The 19,562-nt window shown below is 41.7% G+C and overlaps 1 protein-coding gene across 1 annotated transcript in view; it reads left to right on the forward strand.

The window, feature by feature from the left end:
• Window positions 1-19,562, forward strand: part of kcnip4a (potassium voltage-gated channel interacting protein 4a) — a 265,716-nt gene that overhangs the window by 239,879 nt on the left and 6,275 nt on the right. Inside the window, exons 2-5 of the mRNA XM_037675969.1 lie at window positions 3,835-3,930; window positions 5,349-5,473; window positions 16,364-16,439; window positions 18,303-18,445. Of these exons, the coding sequence (XP_037531897.1) occupies window positions 3,835-3,930; window positions 5,349-5,473; window positions 16,364-16,439; window positions 18,303-18,445 (440 nt within the window). The remainder of the gene's footprint in view (window positions 1-3,834; window positions 3,931-5,348; window positions 5,474-16,363; window positions 16,440-18,302; window positions 18,446-19,562) is intronic.

The raw sequence follows: 19,562 nt of genomic DNA on the forward strand, positions 1-19,562 counted from the left end.
GGAGAGAGCAATCCACCCTTTTCCGGTTGAGGACCATGGCCTCAGATTTGGAGGTGCTGATTCTCACCCCAGCTGCTTCACACTCGGCTGTGAACCGTTCCAGTGAGAGCTGAAGATCACGGCACGATGACGCCAACAGGACCACATCATCTGCAAAGAGCAGAGATGGAATCCTGAGGCCACCGAACTGAAAACTCTCCGCCCACTGGCTGCACCAAGAAATTATGTCCATAAAAGTTATGAACAGAATCCGTGACAACGGGCAGCCCTGGCAGAGTCCAACTCCCACCCTGAAGGGGTCCGACTTACTGCCAGCAATGTGAACCAAGCTCTCACACCGCTTGTATAGGGACTGAACAGCCCGTAGCAACGGGCCCCCAATCCCATACTCATGGAGCACCCCACACAGTGTATCCCAAGGAACGCGGTCAAATGCCTTCTCCAAATCCACAAAACACATGTAGACAGGATGGGCAAACTCCTGTGACCCCTCGAGGACCCTAGTGAGGGTAAAGAGCTGATCCAGTGTTCCACGGCAAGGACAGAACCCAAATTGTTCCTCATGGATCTGAGGTTCGACCGACGATCGGACTTGCTTCTCCTGTACCCCTGAATAGAACTTACCAGGGAGGCTGAGGAGGGCGATGCCCCTATAATTGGAGCACACCCTCCGGTCCCCCTTTATAAAGAAGGGAACCACCACCCCAGTCTGCCAATCCAGTGACACTGCCTCTGATGTCCACGCAACGTTGCAAAGGGGTGTCAACCAAGACAGCCCCACAACATCCAGAGCCTTAATGAAATCACAGTGAATCTCATCCACTCCCGAAGCCCTGCCTCCTCAAAGCTTTTTAACTACCTCGGCGACTTCAGCCACAGTTATGGAGGGATCAACCCCAAAGTCCCCCGACTCAGCTTCCTCCATGGAAGACGTGCTGGTGGGATTGAGAAAGTCCGAGAAGTATTCCTTCCACTTCCCGACGACATCACTGGTTGAGGTCAACAGCAGCCCACCTTCACTGAATACAGTTAGTAAAGTGCTGCTTTCCCCTCCTCAGCCATCTGATGGTTTGCCAGAATCTCCTCGGAGCCGACCAAGAGTCGTTATCCTAGGTCTCACCGAACTCCTCCCACATCCGAGCTTTTGCCTCAGAAACAGCCAAGACTGCGGACCGCTTGGCCCTCTGGTACTCCTCAGCTGCCTCCGGAGTCCCAGTGGCCAACAAGGCCTGATAGGACTCCTCCTTTAGCTTGACAGCCTCCCTAACTTGGGTTTTTCTGCCAGGCGTTCCCAGCAAACCCTCACTACACGTTTGGGTCTACCGGGTCTGTCCGGCATCTTCCCCCGCCATCCGATCCAACTCACTACCAGGTGGTGATCAGTTGACAGCTCAGCTCCTCTCTTCACCCGAGTGTCCAAAACAAATGGCCACAAATCAAGTGACACGACTATAAAGTCTATCATCGATCTATGACCTGGGGCGTCCTGGTGCCAAGTGCACTTATGGACAGCCTTATGTTCGAACATGGTGTTTGTGATGGACAAACTATGACTAGACAGAAGTCCAACAACAGAGCACTGCTCGGGTTCAGATCAGAGAGGCTGTTCCTCCCAATCACACCCCTCCAGGTCACACTGTCATTACCCACGTGGGCATTGAAGTCCCCCAGCAGAATAAAGGAGTCCCCAGCTGGCGCACCTTCCAGCACCCCTGCCAAGGACTCCAAGAAGGCCAGATACTCTGAACTGCCGTTCGGTGCATAGGCACAGACAACAGTTAGAGCCCATCCCCCCGCCCGAAGGCGAAGGGAAGCCACCCTCTCATTTACTAGGGAAAACTCCAACACACAGGCACCAAGTTGCTGGTCATAAAATTAGAATACCATGAAAAAGTTGATTTATTTTAGTAATTCTATTCAAAAAGTGAAACGTGTATATTATATTCATTCATTACACACAGACTGATATATTTCAAATGTTTATTACTTTAAATATTGATGATTATAACTGACAAATAATGAAAACCCCAAATTCAGTTTCTCAGAAAATTAGAATATTGTGAAAAGGTTCAATATGGAGGACACCTGGTGCCACACTCTAATCAGCTAATTAACTCAAAACACTTGCAAAGGCCTTTAAATGGTCTCTCAGTCTAGTTCTGTAGGCTACACAATCATGACGAAGACTGCTGACTTGACAGTTGTCCAAAAGACGACCATTGACACCTTGCACAAATAGGGCAAGACACAAAAGGTCATTGCTAAAGAGGCTGGCTGTTCGGAGCTGTGTCCAAGCACATTAATAGAGAGACAAAGGGAAGGAAAAGATGTGATAGAAAAAAGTATACAAGCAATAGGGATAATCACACCCTGGAGAGAATTGTGAAACGAAACCCATTCCAAAATGTGGGGGAGATTCACGAAGAGTGGATTACAGCTGGAGTCAGTGCTTCAAGAACCACCATGCACAGACGTATGCAAGACATAGGTTTCAGCTGTCACATTCATTGTGTCAAGCCACTCTTGAACAAAAGACAGCGTCAGAAGCGTCTTGCCTGGGCTAGAGACAAAAAGGACTGGACTTCTGCTGAGTGGTCCAAAGTTATGTTCTCTGATGAAAATAAATTTTGCATTTCCTTTGGAAATCAAGGTTCCAGAGTCTGGAGGAAGAGAGGAGAGGCACAGAATCCGTGTTGTGTGAGGTCCAGTATCAAGTTTCCACTGTCAGTGATGGTTTGGGGTACCATGTCATCTGCTGGTGTTGGTCCACTGTGTTTTCTGAGGTCTAAGGTCAACACAGGAAGTTTTACAGCACTTCATGCTTCCTGCTGCTGACCAACTTTATGGAAATGCAGATTTCATTTTCCAACATGACTTTGCGCCTACGCACAGTGCCAAAACTACCAGTACCTGGTTTAAGACCATGGTAATCCTGTTCTTAATTGGTCAGCAAACTCAACTGACCGTAACCCCATAGAAAATCTATGGGGTATTGTGAAGAGGAAGATTCGATATGCCAGACCCAACAATTCAGAAGAGCTGAAAGCCACTATCGGAGCAACCTTGGCTCTCAAGTACTGTCCTCCTGAGTGCCACAGAATGATCGACTCCATGCCACGCCGCATTGCAGCAGTAATCCAGGCAAAAGGAGTCCCAACTAAGTATTGAGTGCTGTACATGCTCATACTTTTTATGTTCATACTATTCATGTTCATACTTTTCAGTTGGCCAACATTTCTAAAAAAATATTTTTTATTGGTCTTAAGTAATATTCTAATTTTCTGAGATAATGAATTTGGGGTTTTCATTATTTGTCAGTTATAATCATCAACATTAAAAGAAATATATACATTTGAGAAATATCAGTCTGTGTAATGAATGAATATAATATACAAGTTTCACTTTTTGAATGGAATTACTGAAATAAATTAACTTTTTCATGATATTCTAATTTTATGACCAGCACCTGTATTGTGGACACAAATTTTTGTAGTTTTATCGAAGAAGTTAAAAGTTTTGTTTTTGGTTTAATGCTCTGTCTGTTTTGAAATCGACTGCATTTGCATGAAGAGGTGCTGCCAAGTACATTGACAGCTCGACAAAGCAGCTTTCGTGTCTATGATTAAAAAAAAAAAAACAATAGAAATGGTTTTCTTTGGTAAACTTCAGTTTATTGTTTTCATCCCAACGATGTTGTTGCCCTGAAGAACCAGCAAGTAGTCTTCAGTCTCTGTGAACCTGATCGGACCCTCACCTCTTGCATGTCCAGCTTCCTAGACCGAACTGAGGCTGTTGCCTTGGCAACCGCCTAAGACTTGATGGTGTATTTCCCAGGTTACCCTCAGACTGTCCACAGGCGCGGATTGAGAGCTTGTCTCATACGACTCTTTTCATGCTCGGCGGGCAAAAAGCCATCCTCCAGTCCTCAAAGCAAGTGGCTCTTCTTTGTGTGATGGTTTATGTCTGAGCTGGTGTTTGTTCGTGTGGTCAGAGTACGCTCCAACTCTGCGACAATGTTAGACTTTGGAAATACAGTACGTTTTATTATCATTTCCCTGAGGAACATTTGGTTTCAACCACAGTAAAAACAATGCTCAGTTGTGTAGAATCATGTGATGATAGGACAGATAACCATGAATCCATTCCTCACCTGTACAGCTTGTGGAATAACTCCATTAAGAGTGCACAATTAAGCCGTGTTTATTTAACGTATTCGTGCAAACATCACCTGTAAACGTGCTCTGCTGGATGATTTCGTCCTCATATCTGATGCTAATGAGGCCCTTGGACCATGTGTCACACCTCAGGTGGATGAGAGTCGGAGGACAGTGCAGTCTGTGTCAGTGTCTGCCATCATTACAGGCCCATTAAAACATTCCAGCAGCTTTAATTGTGTCCTCTCACGCAGACGCTCAGCGCCACGCTGACTTTTGCTCCTCATTCCTAACAACACTAATTACTCCTGATGGCAGCTTTGTTGTAAAGGAGGACAACGAACCGGACTAAATCTGATGCAGTTGTGTGGCTGAATGTTGGACTTCATTACCGCCCATTGCCAAAAGGCAAAATGCAGATGATGGTTGTTAGCCAAACATCTCATGAACCAGTGAGGATTTTACAAGAAACTGCCAAAGTAATCATCGGATGCACATCTGCATCTGATTAGCTTTCAAAGTTAGCCTTACCTTAGCAAACACATGGCTAAAACTTACAAATACTGAGCTCAGATTTGGTGTGGTAGTAGCTGAGAGTCATCCTTAACTCATACTGTGAGTGCTAATGGGTTGCATAACAACTTTGTTTTAAATTTTATTGTTAACTATTGGGCTCAGTTCTGCCTGTTAGCAAATATTGCATGACTTCACTTGACACAATAAAATAAAATGACTCTCAAAGTAATCGTTGGATGTACATTTCCATCTAGATCGGGGATGTTCAATTGGTGGTCCAGGGGCCAAATCAGGCCCACAGGGGAGCTCAGTTCAGCTCACCAATGGGTTAATTTTTAAATAAAACTTGATTTTAAATCGTAAAACAACCTTACGTAATGACAATAACTGTTGGATGTCCGGCCCCTGAGCGCTCGGGTTCCATTAACTGTGGCCCCCGGAGCAGTTTAGATGAATGGACGTAACGTTAAACTCAAGGTTTGAGTAAAACACACCTTCATCTCTTAGTATCGGTTAAAGATGATCTCAGTTTAAAACTCTGGCATGAAGGACAGCGGGCGATATGCATTCCTGCAAGGACTATTAGGCCTTTGATTGGTGAAGTGTGAAAATCCTAATGTTTCTGAAATTTGGAAGATAAAGCAAATTTTCAACAAACTTCTTCCTTCTCCTCTTCAGACAGCGTTGAAGATGAACTGGAGCTGTCTACAGTCCGCCATCGCCCCGAGGGCCTGGAGCAGCTGGAAGCTCAGACACGTTTCTCCCGGAAGGAGCTACAGATCCTCTACCGTGGCTTCAAGAACGTGAGTGGCACACCCTTCATATAACAGCAGGCTTTGAACGTCTCTTTCTGACATCAATATATTTGCTAGTCTTTGATTTTCTGTGCTCTGCTGTAACTGGAAGGTGCTTTTGTTCAGTCTTCATCACTGTTCAGCTTCTTTTCTGTTTCTAGCAGGGAAAAAGTTACGTTGAATCATTTGAAACCATTGCTTGATGTTGTGCCACCCACCGGTGTTTACCAGCGAGTATTGACATTTGTACATGTTCTCTGTCTAAAATTATTGGGTCATACATCAAACCAGCAGCACAGGATTATTGTCGAACAGTCTGGACCAGCAGTTCCTAAAGCTGGGGTCAGGATCCCATTGTGGGTCATAAATCACCATCTCTGGTCTCTTGAGAAGATCTATGTGTTATATTCAATTTTAAAAAAGATTGCTAATAACATTTTGCAATAATGTTCCTATAGGGGATAAAACATGGTCATGAATTGATGAACAAATAATAAAGTTCAGCAATAAAAAATCTGCAAAAGTCTGGAGTTAGTGTTCGACCTCAAGTCCACCACTGGTTTCTCAAAGTTTCCCAGCCTTGTACCCCCGAAAAGTACAGTAGTCCCTGATTTATCGCAGGGATTACGTTCCAGACATTCCTGTGATAGATGAAAACCCGCGAAGTAGGAACGTTATATTTATTTTAGTTTTTATATATTTTAAGGCTTTATAAACCCTTCTCACACACTTGCAGTGTTCAGAACTCTTAACTCTCATTTTAACAAGATACAGTACGTATGTTAGGGCTGGGCGATACGGCATAAAATCAATATCACAATATATTGAGCAGTTCACCTCGATAACGATAAACGATAACTGCAGCCCCCGAAAATAATGTGATAGGCCGGCATAAATAATTCACAGCCAGTTATATTGATGTTATAATTCCCTTTTTATTACCACTTTAATGAACTTTATTTAAAACTACAGCTTCTGCTGATAAATGAAAAAAATGTGTACTTTTAGTAGTTGGTAGTTTTTGAAGAAATAAGCACAACTGAACAAAGTTAATTATATAATATAATATATATTAACTTTCCTGTAAACACAAAGTATTAAAAAATACAATCTCTTATAAATGAAATGGTCACATTTGAGTTGTCAAGTATTCCCTTGTAAATAAAACTAAATAAAAAATAAATTTCACATTTGCCATTTGGAAAAATAAATAATGAGTTGTGCAAAGATCTACCTCTCTGTAAAGATCTCTTGTAAACAGTTCAAGGCTAACGCTTTTTTTTTTAATTAGCTGCTCCTCTTCCTCGTGGACCAGCTCTGCTGCTGCCGCTTCAACATTCGAAATTTCCTCCATTTTCTCAACCGCACCGTCTCTTTCACTTCTTGTTACAGACTGGATGGGGTGGAGTCACGTGACCACAGACTGCACGTAGCGCAGCGTCTTAAAGGGAATGGGCATAGCTTACCTATACAGCCAAAAGACAAAACAACTTTTATTTTTTTCAAAACACCGAAAATACCGACATGGGTAAAATGACGTCGATCATTGTTATAAATTTCAGTGTCAGTTAATTTTCAGTATATTACCCAGCCCTAGTATATGTACTGTACAGTACTGCAAAATTTTACTTAGCAGCGCTACAGACCAGCAGCTGCGGGCTCTGTTCTGTTCAGCTACCCTGCAGCATGACGAAGCCCACCGCCCCGTCCAGGTGGATGTGTGCGTGCTGCTGCGCCAGGTAGAACACTCTGTGCGCGAGGCTTCTCGGGATTCAGCCCAGGTCTAGACCAGCACCGCGGCGACCAGAACCAGGCCGAACCTCGCCACCGTCTGTCCCTGCAGCCCCCAGGATCGGGGTCATACTGAGTCTGGATCAACTGCAGTCCAGGTACTCACCAGTGAAGATACAACTTGAAGGATGAGTTCAGCTTCAGGATATTTGCGACGTTCCTGCCAGTTCTGTGAACTTAATATATAGATCCTCCCTCCATTGCTGCCATTTTAGCAGAAAGCAGTGGCAGGAAACACCGTTGGCTTCTGGGTAGTGTAGTTCTTTTTTGACTGGCATTGCAGTATAGGCTTATTGAAAGAAAACTACAAAATGGTGGTGCCTGTCCAAAGTGTATTTTTTTTGGTTTTGTTTTTGTTTTTTGTCCTACTGGTTGGTTCCTGCTCCCATTAACTTTTTATCCCGTACCGTCCCAATCACTTGAGTACTATTAAAGTTGACAATCGTGTGTCGTGTACAAGCTTGCTTTGAAAAACTGCGAATGTCGAACCGCGAAGTAGCGAGGGACTTCTATATGTGGTTTGGAAATAAATAAGGTAAAACGCACACATCACTGTAAATGATTGTTTACATATAGAGTAAATATATAAATAAAGGTATTTAACACCCTAGGGATTTTCAAATTAGGTCCAATGTATTGAAAGATATAATGTATACCTATTTTAGAGTATTTATGTATGAAGGTTTCTTTTTCTAAATACTTTGGAAAAATTTAAAGTACCCCATGGAACACCTTCAACCTCCAAATGTAAGTCTGAGGGTCCTACCCCAGAGAATTTTGGATAAAGTAGATGCCCTTTCCTGCATTCTGGTGCATTTTACAAAGGTTTATTCCAGTAGATTAACATGAAACTAAAGATGTAAACTCATTATTGAAATGACTGCAAAGCGTTCTTAACGCAAAACCGCTGCAGCTCTGCAGGTGAGGGGCGTTCACTTCAGGACAAATTGATTTAGCTGATTTGTCAGTTGCTTAATTGTCAGTTATAAACATCAACATTAAAAGCAACAAAACATTTGAAATATATCAGTCTGTGTGTAACGAATGAATATACAAGTTTCACTTTTTGAATGGAATTACTGAAATAAATAAACTTTTTCACAATATTCTAATTTTATGACCAGCACCTGCATTTCAAATTAACTTTTAATCACTTTATGTGTGATTTATAAGTGTATTAAGGATCATTTGTCATTTAATTAGTAGATCCCACACCGGGGTCAGCTGAGCCTCATCATCCTCCTCACTGCTCTGCAGTGATTCACATCAGATTGTTCACAAAAGCGCAGGAACTTATGCATAATGCAAAACTTTAATTATGTTTGTGTTTTTAATGAAATTGCCCATGACTTTGAACTTTTAGGGGTGGATTTTATTTTTTAAGAGCAGAAGCAGAAGGACCAGCTCTGATGTGATATTAGGAAGCTTTGTTTAAAATTGTAGTTTTATTTAGCTAATAGTTTTACAGTCACTCTTTGTCAGGCGGGTTGAAAAATATGCAGCGTAATCCTTCAAATGCGCAGACACAGCCGCGCGCCTCCTCCTGTCCTGTCTGCTCCAGACCACGCAGCTAAATGACTCCACCCGAACGGGGTAGAACCAATCTGCGCATGCGTCTAACAGAAACTGAAACTTACCACTTGTGTATGTTGACCTGCGTCAAGAGTCATTGACACATGTGGTGGAGATAATCCAATAATTTTTCAAAATAAAAGTTTTTTTTTTCACTCGCTCTCTGTGCGGCCCGGTATAAATTGAACCACGGCCCAGTACCGGTCCGCAGCCCGCTGGTTGGGGACCACTGCTCTAAGGGACTTGGTGAACTCCTAAAGACAGAAGACACGTGACAGAGTTTATATCCTTCAAGTTTTGCTGGTTAGATGTTTGAGTTAAGCCTCACACAGAAGCTGCTTTGTTTGTCTTCGTTTTGAACGTCTGTGAATAAACAGCACTTCTGTGACTTTATTATTGTGAAGGAGCGCTTTAAAGAGCAGGGCTAATAGAAGCTGCCTGGTGTCCCGTGATGAGAAATGTGTCCTTGTTGTCAAGGGATTGGAGGCAAATCAAGTGGCCGAGGTCATTTGTCCCGACAGCAGACTTTATGAGGCACTGCTTCAGAACACAGCTGGTCAAAGTATCGTCTGGTCTTCGATCTGGAAAATGTTTAGTAAGAATCCAAAACAAGACCTCCGATTCTGACCTTAGCAGTGGGAGATAATTTATTGTTTCATAAATCCCTCTTCCTCAGGCCACAAGAAGACACACAATATTGTCCTCACGTCTGGCCGAATCCTCCGGGGCTCCACGATTCCCTCCGAGGTCACTGGTTCCACGCTTAGATTAAGATCTGGCACTTTGTATTCCATTGGTCACGATGCTGCTGCTCGCAGCGTTGCTTCAGCCCTCGGTGCCGATCCACTTCACGGGTCTTCAGCTGAGGGTTCATGCCTGACTGCTGTTTCACAGATCGTATTGGGGATTTTCTGATCATGAATGAGCTAAATGTACGAGCACGTCAAATAATGATATCGTGCACAAACCGCCTAATGAGATCGTCTGAATTATCTGCTGAATGAAACGAATCCAGAGGGAGGAGGAGGAAATTGACTTATCGTGTTGCATCTTCGATGTAATTACAGTTTCTTTTTGTCTATTTGTTTTAATAAAGACGTGCAAAAGATAACACATATTAACAGGAAGTGGAAATCTGATTCAAGTACTTAAAGAAACTGAATTTAAAAAGTAAAAATTTGCCCCAAAATGGCAATTCTTTGGACATCCAGACAATCAAACCTTATGAAAGCCCAGCCTCAATGTGATGAAGACGGTGCAGCTTTTCTGCATCAGTTTGAGACAAAATGTTTTATTTGATCAGTAGAGGATCTTTAACTTATTTCTCAATTACACTATCTTTAAGACAATTTTTTTAATCAAAACATGCTAAATTTAAACAATAAAAATGTGAGTTTTGGGCATTTAAAATAATGTGTCGTGAAAATGTCTGTTTTCCCTCTAAACAGCTTCTTTGGTCTTGATTAGCAAGTAGCTGCAGGCTGTCGTTCATTCGACCTTTGTTTATGCAGGTTAGTCTCACTGAGTCACGAGGACATGATAAACCACGTGCACGTTACCAGGATTTAAATGAGCGACTTGTCTTTCTGACGTAAACATTCAGCTCAAAAACACTCTGCTACGTTTATGATTGTCCTCCATGAGCTTGAATTGCAGTTTTCTTCTGCTCATTATTTTCCATCTTTTTTTTTTCCGTTGGTTTTTAATTTTGACATTAAACCAGTGGCACCAACTGTGTTTGCAATTTGTCCCAAAATCATGGTCAGAACTCAAGAGACTGAATCACAGTTGGGCTCGTAGTGACGAGTAAAGGTTAGTTACGACATTTTCTGATCACTGACTCATAAAAATTAGAGACGACAAACATGTACTACTCTGATTATACAAAGTACTTTTGGGCCTAAAATTTATTTGTTGTTTTATTTCTAAAACTTAAGGTTGGGTTTGTGATGATGTGTCGACAAAAATATAGCAGAATCTTATATTCAAGCTAATGGTGTCCAGATAGCAATACTGGTATCGTATCGGGTATACCAGTATATCGATACGGGTATCGTACTGGGCATACCAGTGTACTGATACTGGTATATTTATCGGGTATACCAGTATGCCAATACTGGTATTGGTATCAGGCCTGATACCAGCCTCAAGTACCCATATATGTACTCAGAACAACAGATACTTGATGCTTGAGGCATTTCCTCTTCCACTTTACAAGTAGCCAGGGACAAAATAAAAGTTCATAGTTTAGTGTTATTTCAAGATAAAAACAGGTGGTGTTGACAGCAGCCTGTTTGCTGTTTTCTTAATAAAAGAAATGTGTTTCTGATGTCACTATGTAATGTTTAGTACTAATTCATTAACTACTTGGTATCAGTGCTCAGTGTCAGCAAGTACCTAGACTGAAGCAGGCTTACTTGTGCTTGGGTTCAGTAAAAAAAAAAAAAAAGAAATAAACTGGTATCGGGACACCCTTAATTTCTCCCCAAACTCCTGTTTGAACACTTCCCCATAGACATCAAGTTTTTGGTAAAATTACCATGAAAACCCAGCCCTTTTTGGAGTACTAGAACAGACTTGTAGTAGAAACATCTAACAAAGTTTAAACGACTCATGGAAAATCAGACTTCACATAACATGACTGAAATGTTCGTCTTTTGTGATTTTTAGTTTAATTTAAGTGATTTTTGAAGATTTTGCCACCAATTTTTTTTTACTTGGATATGATCATTTCAGACATTAAATATTTGAGCTGTTTAATCTCGTAAAAAGTTTTGCTACCAAATCTTCATATGTCCGCACTTCTTATATAGTTTAGACCTCTAATCATGAGATTTTTTGTTTTGTTTTCTGCAGGACTTATCGTTTTATCTGTCTTCTATTGCTCACAGTTCAATCATTTTTAAGAAACAAGTCATAGTTTCCACATAGCAACAATTTGAGACTTACTTTTCAGTCCGTTTCTGTCTGTCTCTATTGATTTTGCCGTCTGAAAGTAAGAGATGCATAAGTGCATCACGGTTACTAAAATGAGCTACTGGCAGCAATTTCAACATTTCTTTTCATCTTTGTTCCCATTACACTTCTTATACCTCTAAATGTAGGCATTTTGTCTGCTTATCACAAATTTAAATGTCCAGTTGGTTTTGAACTTTGTGAAAGAAAGTTGGTGTTTGTTGGACGTTTTGGGCTGTTTCTGCATTGGCACCCATTAAAATGTCTTCAGAAATTAATTTCTATTTATTTATTTATTTATTTATTCTTTGTCTGCTCTGTTCCACATGAATATTCATACATGATCACAGGAAGTGAGAAGTCTGGCTTATTATGTTCATTTGACAAAGTTTGTTCTTTCACACTGTTTTATCAGAGAACTGAAACAACAGAAGAGCTTCCTCATCAGTAAACCATTTGTTTTTTGTTCAGCAAAAAAAGTGAGTAATATCAAGTAATGGTTTCATAAAATGAACTACTGGCCTTAGGTCTTTTTGATCTTCTCAAATACTCACCTGGTGGTCAGTCTATTGCTTGAAACAGCTCTTATTTTACTAAGGGTGTCCAATCCTGGTCCTCAAGGGCCACTGTCCTACATGTTTTACTTGTTTCCCTGCTCCAACACACCTGATTCAAGAACTGAATTACCTGTTCATGTTCTACAGGAGCCTGTTAAGCACTGTTTGATTTTAGTCAGGTGTGTTGGAACTGAGAAACCTCTAAAACCTGCAGGATAGTGGCTCTCAAAGACCTGAACTGAACACCCCTGATCTAAACCCTTATCCAAAATATTTCCATACTTTAACACCATGTTATTTCATTTATTTGCTAAGAAACCTATGTGCATTTTTACACGCCCGTCAAAAGGTGGGCATATTCTGGTGTACAGCAGTCACTTAATACTTTGCGGTTCGACTTTCACGTTCTCACAGTTGCGCAGGTTTTCAACGCAAGATTGTACACGACTCATGATTGGCTGATTGATGGAAGGCAACCAACCGGAGCATTGCGCTTTGTATCCCAGGTGCTAATTGGCTCAGTAACCATAGCATCAGTCTGTCTGCTCTCTTTCACTGTGCTCTTTAAGGACTGGACAGTCCGGTCCTTAAAGGGGACGGCGACCGTTCCGCCGGCATCAGTACAGCCTCCCAACCCACCCCACCCCCCCGTCTGCATACCTCCGGGCATGCGTCCAAGAGGTGCGTTCTCTCATCAAGCCTGCAGCGCTCGTGGGGTGCGGCTGCTGGTGGAGACCTTCCTTCATGCTGCCCGTGTCCTCGCGTTCACCTTCCTGGGACCGGCAGAGGAGACCCGCTCCAGCAGGGGAAGGAGGGCGGAGGTCACCATGCAGGAGTTGCGTCGGCCCTCCGCGTACGTCGTTGCTGTCGGACCCCGACGCATCAAGTTCTTACCTGGGGCAATGCTCACTATATCAAGAAGGACGATATATGCAAATATATGCATATAAATACGAAAATAAATATAACGTCCCTACTTTGTGGATTTTCACCTATCACGGGGGTGTTTGGAAAGTAACCCCGTGACAGATGAGGGACTACAGTAGTATCGGTCCATAAACTTTCTCTTGCCCCACCCAGAAATTCAGATCTGTTCAAGATAATTAAATGAAACTTGATAGACATTTCTTCACTACTAGACAGCGAGTTGTGTATCATTTTCCTCACCAAGGACAAGCTCCACGGTGAAGGTCACAAATCAAGGTCAAAGGTTATACAAGGTCTCTGCTTGTCTACTCAATCACTATAGATGGCTGTATAATAGTTTGTCAAGGGGTGTACAGTGTGCTGTATGCAGCGCTCTTGTTTTTGTTTTAAATGGTTGCTTTGTTGATTTGTGAGTCTCGAGTATAAATCTGATGTTTTAAGTGATATTGGGCAACAATTATAGGAAATGCCAAATAACCCAGAAATGTTAATAGTATCCAACATGTGCCTGGAATTACAAAAACCTCAGATATGAGTTAGTCTTTTCCATTGCATTAGAAAGCTCTACATAGATGTGTACCCATCATGCCTTTATTTTCATTTTCTGTTCCATAAAACCAAGAGAAGCACATGGTTTCTGCTCTGGAAATCACACATACGCAGAGCATTGACCCCGTTTTTCAATTTAACTCTGATTTTTCTTGAGTGTGCAGTGCCTCGCACCGAGAGAGAGAACTTGCTCCTGCAGAACTGCCTTCTTTTATCGCCACGCTGCTCTGAGCAAGGTCATCTCCAATATCTTTTGGTTCTTTGAAATGACACAAAGGTGTCCTTCTTCTAGGTGTTATGCAAGAGTCTTTTTCAGTGAATGCCAGCAGACAAGCTCAGGTGGGTGACTTTGAATGGCTGCAGATAAGATCTCTGTTCAGGCGTGGATGTTTGCAGTTGAATACCACCAGACTGAGCGGGTTTATGGTTTGTACAAAGAATCAAAGACGAGGCAAGGGATAAAAATGCATCCTACAGGGGGAAAATAAAGGTTTCCATTCCAAAAAAATATACATCTTTCCACTGAAAACTGTTCAGTTGGTTCGTTTTTAAGGCAAAACTCAAATTTAAGCCCTTGATGTGGAGTGGTTTAAGATCTTTTAAAGTGGGACTCTTAAGGAAAATGCAGTGTGTTGTAGAGTTGGGGGGTGGGGGGTAAATATTTTTATATGCATCACAAACGTATAATGTTCTAAAGGGATTTCCAGATGTCAAAAATCACATTTGTTGATGTTAAGCTGTAAAATAAGAGTGAGGAACACGATAGATGCAACTCTTACGTGTGAAAGTAAAGAGTCTAGCCAGTTTTTGGCAGTGGGGGGCCATACCAGTATTTTGGGGGCCACCGTCCTGCGTGTGTCAAATGTTTCTCTCCTTCATTACACCTAATTAAAACTGATAGGTATTTAACTGGCTTCTACAGAACTTGAACATGCTGAAGAGGTAATTACCCTGTAAGTACTGTAAGTATGTCTGAGCAGTGGACCGACAAAAACTGGACAGTGGTCCTCGAGGGCCAGGATCACACACCACTGCTTTATCAGAGTCAGAGTTTCTTTGTTGTCATTCGCACCTCATGTGGTACATGTGGTGGAGCGAAATTATGTACACGGGGTCCCAGTTACATCCAACAATAAAATGTCTAAGAAAAACAGTAATAACATCTAAGATATGAACTAAGAAAAACATCAACTAAATATACACTAAGCACTCATAACATAAAACATTGAACATCAGCACAAACATGAACATGAGTCTGTGAGCAGATGTGCACGCATGAACACATCAACATTGAAACAGATCAGCAGCAACATGATATGGTTTTTCACAGTGATTATTCTAGTTAGAGATTCATGAGTCTAACAGCCTCAGGGTAGAAGCTGTTCCTCAGTCTAGTGGTTCTACACTTAATGCTCCTTAACCTCCTTCCTGAGGGGAGTGGGGCAAAAAGTGTGTGTGCTGGGTGAGTGGGGTCCTTCATGATGCAGGTGGCCCTCTTCCTGCATCTGGAGGTGTAGATGTCTGTGATGGTGGGGAGGCTGATTCCAACAGATTTCTGTGCAGCCTTCACCACTCTCTGCAAAGCTTTTCTTTCTGCAGCTGTGCAGCCTCCATGCCACACATTGATGCTCGAGCACATTGATGTTGAGCATATAACAAATACCGGTATTTGTACAAGATGGCTGAGAGAACTACACGACTGGAATAATTGGCAGTATACAAATACTTTGCTTTAAGTAATCACATGGGGGAGATGGGGGATGCATCATAGTCAAAATGCATCAATAACAGCTGCATTGTCTCGTCACAGCTCTCTGAATTGTAACTGAATCGTTGGGTGACTAAAGAGTCCCACCCTTTATTTTGAAAAGCTCATGTCTTGCTCCGTGTTTGGCCTCTGTTTGGAGAAAGAGTCTAAATTTGATGGAACTGACGAGCTTACGGCTAGTCTGAGCAGGGCCAAGACCAAAGTGGATTGCTGCCGTTTTAAAACAACAATTTCAAAAATGTTAGTAGTTCTTGCGAGTGCTGTTTTATAAACCACTGTATCTGTTTAGCATTAAACCATTATTCTGGCAAAATTATGATATCCTGGCTGGAAGTGCATCAGAATGGCTACAGCTAGCTGCTGCTGCTAGTTGAGCTTGCAAACAGAATTCAACATATAAATCTGTGTTTTGACAGCAGTGTGAAGGTTCATAAGATGGGTTTGCATTAAGAGTTACAGATTCTCTTTTGGTTTTAGTTATTTTAAGACGGCAGTAATCCACTTTGGACTCGGCCTTAAAGCTTCAAAACAAGCCCCAATCATCAGCCCTCCACTACCGTGCTTGTCAGCTGATGTGATGTTGCTGATATCTTGTCAGTCCAGTAAAAATTAAACTCCATTTTCCAAACTGTGGTTGTTCAAAAAGTTATCTACAACAGGTAAGATGTTAATTGTTCATAACGTTTAACAGGACTCCACTTAAACAGATTAAACTGTTTTAATTATAAAGAGTGTGTTATCGGTGGTAAATGACTCGTTTTATCCCGTTTTGTGTTTCAGGAATGTCCCAGCGGAGTCGTCAACGAAGATACCTTTAAAGACATCTACGCACAGTTCTTCCCACAAGGAGGTATATGCCTCGTCTTTACTTTCACAGTTTTGCTTCCTAGGCACTTCTCGGTTCCTCTGTGACCTGAACTGACTAAAATGGCACCAGGTTACTTTAATTTATCCTTGGATCAAAGCACATGCTGTGATAGAGAGAGACAAAGGTAGAAAAGTATTTTGTTTTTACACAGCCTTGATTTTTCCCGGTGTTGGCTTTTATCATTATGCAACAAATCTACTGAAGGACAGAACGGTAAAAGCATCGGGAGACTTTGATTAAAGGCAGAGAGAGAGAGAGAAGAAAGGCAGACCGGTAAACATAATGGCACCCACACACAGGAAGCTGTAGATGAACAGATGCTGGGATATATTCATCATTTAACGCGAGTTCCTCATTTTTCTGGACTGAATAAAACGTGCATTGAATTTAAGGAAATGCAAACGTGAGACGTCATTTAAATTTGACCCATCAAAATGAATGCGGTCATTTATTTACAGAATCAAATTTAACATCAAACATTTACATTAATTTGGCAAATTATGAAAATAACAACAAAGCAATCAATCAGGAAAAATCATACGGCCATGATTTCTCCGTTGCTGCACCAACATACATTTATAACTGTACAACTATGATCTTTTACCCACATGAATGTGGGTAAGCACTTTACACAGACATTTCTAAATATCTGGGAGAATTTCTACTTGATAGAAAAGTTTAAGATGAAAGATGAAGTTTAAAGGGGAGAAAGATGGTGTTTGAGGTAGAGTGTTGAACAGAACGGCACTCTCCGGGCTTTCTTCAGCTTTTCCTCACAGTACACTTAGGTGGTGAAAACGACTCTTTTACCTGGAGATGTCTCAGGCGAGATTCCGTTTAACGCACCCTTTCAGCGTCTCCGTAGGATGCTGTTACTCGTCCGGAGTAGCGGCGAGGTTCTGTCCGCCACAGCTCACCTCAGTGGAAAATGTTATAATCCCATGGAACTCGGAAGAGCTTCGTTGTCATGTCAGGAACTCCAACAGCACTCCATCAGAACTCCAGAACTCTAGAAGTCTGACAACTCTCCAACTCTGAGTACCTGTGTGTCTCTCCGTGTCCCTGTGAGTCTGTAGAGTCTCTGTAGACCAGGAAGTACTGACCTTTTAAAGACTCTTTCCCGGTTCACTTTTTGGGATTTTTCATTGGTCAGAAACGACCAGAAGGGGTGTGTTTTTGTGACGTAAGAGGTTAGAGACAGCGAGAATTGTTATGAGACAGCTCAGAAATGTTCTCACAGACCGAGAGGGTTCTGTTTTGGCGTGCCTTAAGACACAGGTGCAAAACATCTCTATTTACGTCTGAGAGGATTCTAAAACATGACAGTTTTAACATAACAACTTGTTTTTCGTTTGACTGTAACCTTGTAAACGCACACACTTGCTCATTCAAAAGCAGAAATCAGAAAAATGCATAATTACTCTGCACAGCTTTTAACATGAGAATAAAATCATTACTCAGTTAATAAAATTGATTAGTTCACTGCAACATCTAAAATGGTTTGAACTAAGACACTTTGATTATCAACATTTGTAAGATAGTAATGATAATAAAAAGAGAGTGTTCTTTTCACTTGAATCTTCAAGAAAGAAAGTCTCAGGATGGGTGAACCTGTATTTCTGTATTCAAATACATGAAATGACAGCTTCTATCCCACAAGGTTCTAAAGGTCAAGAGTTTTGACCTTAGACTGGGTTTCGACGTAGGCTTAGTCCACTACAAAGCATTAATAAAACTGATCTCTGAGCATGGTTTTCTTGTCTTTCATCAAGAGCCTCGTTACTTTGAAGTTGCACTAAAAAGCTACAAGTAAGGGGAAAAAACTTGTCTTTGAACCATTTTCTTGTTCAGTAGGTGTTACAGCTGGCGTTGGGCTGGAATGGTCACTAATGTTTTTACATTTTCTGTTTGCTGTCCTCACAGATGCGTCGACATACGCGCACTTCCTGTTCAACGCATTCGACACGGATCACAACGGTTCCGTGAGTTTTGAGGTGAGACGGGTTTTGCCTTGTTCCCTTTCCCTTGTCTGACAACAGAATAAATTATAGTGTGGGATGCAAATGTGTGGTGTTGTCTCTATTTTCTTGCTTTACAATATTTTTTTTATTGATCATAAGTAATGGGCTCACACAAAAACCTCCATATTTTTCTTCTTTCGGCTGTTCCCTCTTCAGGGGAGCGAGTCATCCTCCTTCATCTCACTCTGTCCTCTGCATCCTGTCCTCACTCCAACTATCTCCATGTCCTTTCTAACTGCATCCATATATCTCCTCTTTGTTTTTTTCCTAACAGCTGCATTTCTAACATCCCATCCACTGTCCCTGCTCTGGACATGTCCAAACCATCTCAGTCTGGTCTCTCTAACTTTATCTCCCAGTTGTTCAGCCTGTGTTGTACCTCTGATGATCTCATTCCTAATCTTATCCATCCTTGTCACTCCTAAGGAGAACCTCAACATCTTCATTTCTGACACTTCCAGTTCTTCTGTCTTTTTGTCAATGCCACTGTCTCCAGACCATACAACACAGCTGGTCTCATCTCTGTCTTGTAAACTGCTTCATATTAATGAAGTTTAAAAGGGGGGAAAACTAATTTAAAACTAATTTTACAAATAAAAAACAAACAACTTAAGTGGTGAAAGCGGTGAAGCAACAGAGGTTGTTCAAAGAGTAACCAAGAGGCCAAAGATAACCCTGATGGAGCTGGAGTATCTGTCCAAAGGCTTCATGAAGACCAGGACACAAATACTCCCCAAAAATAAAACACAGGTTTGGAGTTTCTTCAAACATAAAAGATGTTGCCTCAAATTTCCCCTTGGGATTAATAACATGTATATCCTCTCTATCCATCTATCCTCTCTATCCATCTATCCTCTCTGTCTATCCATCTATCCTCTCTATCCATCTATCCTCTCTGTCTATCCATCTATCCTCTCTGTCTATCCATCTATCCTCTCTATCATCTATCCTCTCTGTCTATCCATCTATCCTCTCTATCATCTATCCTCTCTATCATCTATCCTCTCTGTCTATCCATCTATCCTCTCTGTCATCTATCCTCTCTGTCTAGCCATCTATCCTCTCTGTCTATCCATCTATCCTCTCTGTC

This window comes from Nematolebias whitei, chromosome 1, assembly GCF_014905685.2.
Source record: "Nematolebias whitei isolate Nwh7 chromosome 1, NemWhi1, whole genome shotgun sequence".
NCBI lineage: Eukaryota > Metazoa > Chordata > Actinopteri > Cyprinodontiformes > Rivulidae > Nematolebias > Nematolebias whitei.